At 50.7% G+C, this 3820-nt stretch overlaps 1 protein-coding gene across 1 annotated transcript; it reads right to left on the bottom strand.

Annotated features, from left to right (window-relative positions):
- Positions 1-1526: 1526 nt before the first annotated feature.
- Positions 1527-3355, bottom strand: BEX2 (brain expressed X-linked 2). Its single transcript, XM_004388894.3, has 3 exons — positions 3203-3355; positions 2672-2751; positions 1527-2139 (listed from the first exon to the last, which is right to left on the bottom strand). The coding sequence occupies exon 3, from the start codon at positions 2132-2134 to the stop codon at positions 1748-1750; it is 387 nt and encodes a 128-aa protein (XP_004388951.1). The 5' UTR covers positions 2135-2139; positions 2672-2751; positions 3203-3355; the 3' UTR covers positions 1527-1747.
- Between the last annotated feature and the right edge of the window lie 465 nt (positions 3356-3820).

Raw genomic sequence — 3820 nt, 5'->3', positions numbered from 1 at the left:
GTTTACTTCCACAAAAGGCTGTCTTCATACATAATATGTGTATATTTCACCTGATTAGCATACTCTGAGGGCAACTTTGTTTCCCAGGCTCAACTGGGACACTTAACCCCAGTGGCCCTCCCATGGACTTCTCATAAAGACCCCACATCTAGGAATCCACTGATTCATTGATGTGACTTCCTGACATCTAACTCAATATGTTGTTGTTGTTAGGTGTCATCAAGACGATTTTTGACTTATAGTGACCCCATGTGACAGAGTAGAACAGTTCCATAGGGTTTTCTAGGCTGTAATCCTTAGAGGAGCAGATCGCTAGGTCTTTCTCCCGTGGGGCTGCTGGGTGGGTTCAAACTGCCAACCTTTCAGTTAGCAGCTGAGCACTTAACCAATGTGCCACCAGGGCTCCTTTAACTCAATATAAACAAAAAAAAACCCAAAACCCTGTTGCCATTGAGCCAATTCCAACTCAGCAACCCTACAGGACAGAGTAGAACTGCCCCCTAGGGTTTCAAGAACACCTGGTGGATTTGAACTGCTGATCTTTTGGTTAGCAGCCATAGCTCTTAACCACTAGCCACCAGGGTTTCTGCTTAACTCAATATAGGATAATAAAATTCTTTACATTCATAGGTTTCAGGTGGAGGTTGGCTGGCATGAGGAAGGACTGTCTCAGATTCAAAGCAATCTGTGTTCCCTCACGTGTCTTGCACAGTCTGCTGAACTGGGGAGGTTTCCTGAGAGAATTCACCCTAAGGAGAAAGAAAATCAGACAGATAAGGTTTTGCCATGAAGCTAAACAGGGAGAGGGGACTTGGCCACACCTTTGTAAAGCTGAGTGAGGGTTCAATCCACTGTGGGTTCTGGAGAAATCAGTGGGACTTTTCTCTCCTTAAGAATTCCTGAACATCTGCAGTGGTGGTGGCCAGTGTAGGGAGCAAGACTCAGAAGACAGAGCAATACCCAGGAAAGAGCATGGGGTTGGAGCATAGCAACAAAGGAATGGAAATACTTACCTCTCAGTCCATTGACTTGTTTTTCAGTATAGGGAAGACCTCACTTTGGGAACTTCCTCAAATAGCTGAAGGGAATATCTAAAGGGTTGGGTCATACATGTGGTGGTAGGAGCAAAGGCTTAGAGAAAGTTAAAAAACTTATTTGGTCCACACAGCAGCCCTGGGAGGTGGTTATTACCCTCATATTACTGATAAATATAATGATCTTTAAAGCAATGTCTCTTATCAAGTTTACACTGCTAAATAAGATCCTGAGGTAACCTAAAATTGAGGTACTGTCATAACCTCAATTTTGTAAGTTCTTACATTATTTTAATAAGGCAGTCAAGCTCTTTTGTTAATGTGTTCAGTTTTGAAAAATGAGAAAATAGAACCAAGAAAATAAAAATCACTCATAATTCAACAATGAAATGAACACTGTAATATTTTATATATTCTTACACTGTTTATATTTTATAAAATATAAATGTAAGATTTGAAATAAAAAAGAATAAATACAGAGATTGCTTTTTTAAACTGCTTTATTAACTTCACAATATAATGAGCATGTTTCCAGGCAATAGGTAAAACTCCCCTGCTGACAGAAACTTACAGACTGGGTCAAAAACACGACATTCAGTCAGAAGCTGGTAATAGGAGACCCATCAGAAACAAGCAGCATCGAAAGGTTTACAACAAAGGTGCCTTACACACGTAAGTTTAGGAAGCAGGGGTCTACCTATTAACATCAGAATTCATGGCACAAGGCAAAACTCATCATGATGGTCATGGTGAGGGGGGTCAGTGCTAACTGCCCGCAGACTATGACTCAATTGCTTTCCCCTCAGTTTTTCCATCAGCTGTCTCACCTCCTCCCCAATCCTTTCTACATTCTCTTCTCTCATCCTTGCCTGTGGCTCTCCAAGCCTCTGAATCATGTCCCATCTATACTGCAGGATGGGCTGCCTAACTCGGAGTTGCCTATGGCTTCCTCTAGGCACACAGTATTCACCAGCTTCCAAAGGGAGTGCCAAGGGCTCTGCTTTGTTAGCGTCTTGCTCCTTTTCGTCCTTTTCTTCATTTTCCTGGAGGGCATTTTCCACATTGAGATTTTGGCCCGCTTGTTCCTCTTTGGACTCCATTACTCCTAGGAGCAAAAGCAAGACTCTAGTCAACCAGAGGCGGATTAACCAGAAAGCAAGGTATGCACGGGCTTACAGTAAGCAAGGGTTTAACTGTGTCTCCTTACTAATTTGTAGTGCACAATTTCACATGGTGAAAAACAGGTCAAATTGTGCACTACAGATTAGTAAGTAATCACAAGTAAACCAGTGTTTACCTTGCTTATTGGGTAATCCATCCCTAGCTGAGAGAAGGGACTGAACCTTTCCTGGACTGATCAGCACCGAGGACAGAGGCCCTACTATGCACCTTTTACCATTCAGAGCCCTGGATATTCAAAGGTTTAATTTCATTTTTCCCATCCAAGCGACTAGGGCGCCCTCTAGGGGGCTCCCAGTCCTCTCCCCTCCCTCCCCCAAGCCCACCATTTTTCCTGCCGCTCCTTGGCCAGGCATCTGCAGACACGAAAATGGAGAACAGGGCGGGGGGTTGGGGTGACAGTCGGGGTCTCAGACTGGGCTCTGCCCCGCCCCCCCCCCATGGTCCCTCGCACCGACCTGGGCCTATCCTGGCAGTCTCCTCCTCCTCGTCTTCCTCCCGATCCTCGCTGCCAGGTGCGCCGCCTGGACCCGCAGACCTGCAGATGGCGGGGGGCGGGGCTGCTGCGGCCGAACGCTCGGCGCCGCCCCGCCGCCACCCCGGGCCCCTCGAACCGGCCCCTCTCGCCGCCCGCACCCGCCTCTCCCTCCCCGCTGACCACCATTTTCTGCAAGAAAGACGACCGGGCGGCGCGGGGTGCTGGAGAAGCCTGCGGCGGTGGGAGAGGCAGGTGTTTCCCAAAGGTCGTCGCCTCGGGCCCGCCCCTCCTGCAGGGCCGGCCAGCCCCTTCCCACAGGAGAGGCCCGCCGCTCTCTCACCCACACGCACCGGCTCGCGGCGGGCCGTGGGGGCTGCAGCCCCGGACCTGCTGCTGCGGGCTCTGCGCTGCTCCGCCCGGGGCTGCCGGACCCTGGGAGGGAGTTCCGCCCGCGTCTGCCTCTCCCCCCACCCCCGCCACCAGCCCCAGGGACCCCCTCCGGGTTCCTTACCTGCTCCGCCTCCCGGTTCCTGGGCCGCCCCTAGCCCGCACGCCCGCAGGACCGCCGGGAACAGGTACCGAGAAGGGACGACCAACGGCCAGTGGGCCGGTGGAGGGAGGCGCGCGAGTCGGCGCTGGCCAGTCACGTGAGGCTTCGTCGCCGCGCGGCTCCGCCCCCACCCGGGGCGGGTTCCGGTCGCCCTGGAGTCAGGCGAGGCCCGCCTATCCGCCCCCCTTCTCCTCACCTCGAGTCCCTTTAACATCACCACCCCCGGGGCCTGTCACTCTCCCCTCTTTGCGGAACCCTGAGCCTGCCAGGGAAGGGCAGCACTTGCTTAAGGGGCTGTTGGCCATTTCTGCCGCTTCTCTGGGGACTGGCTTTTTCCCCTCCTCTGCTCCCCGGATACACGGCTCCTCCCCTACCTGCCATCCTCTCTGCTACCAATGGTCACCATTTCCCCTCCACTAAGATAACGTGGAAGAGGTGTGTTAGGAAAAGAGCCCAGGAGAGTAGATTTTTTTTCTAATTCTTAATACCTTTCTGTTTTATTCCTTGTCAATTAAATAACAACAACAAAAATCAATATACATTTTTAAAAGAAGGAACAAAGAAAGTTATTTTATTTGA

Source organism: Trichechus manatus, unplaced genomic scaffold, assembly GCF_000243295.1.
Source record: "Trichechus manatus latirostris isolate Lorelei unplaced genomic scaffold, TriManLat1.0 scaffold00221, whole genome shotgun sequence".
NCBI lineage: Eukaryota > Metazoa > Chordata > Mammalia > Sirenia > Trichechidae > Trichechus > Trichechus manatus.
The sequence above is the reverse complement of the archived record's forward strand: the minus strand, read 5'-3'. Positions and strand labels throughout refer to the sequence as shown.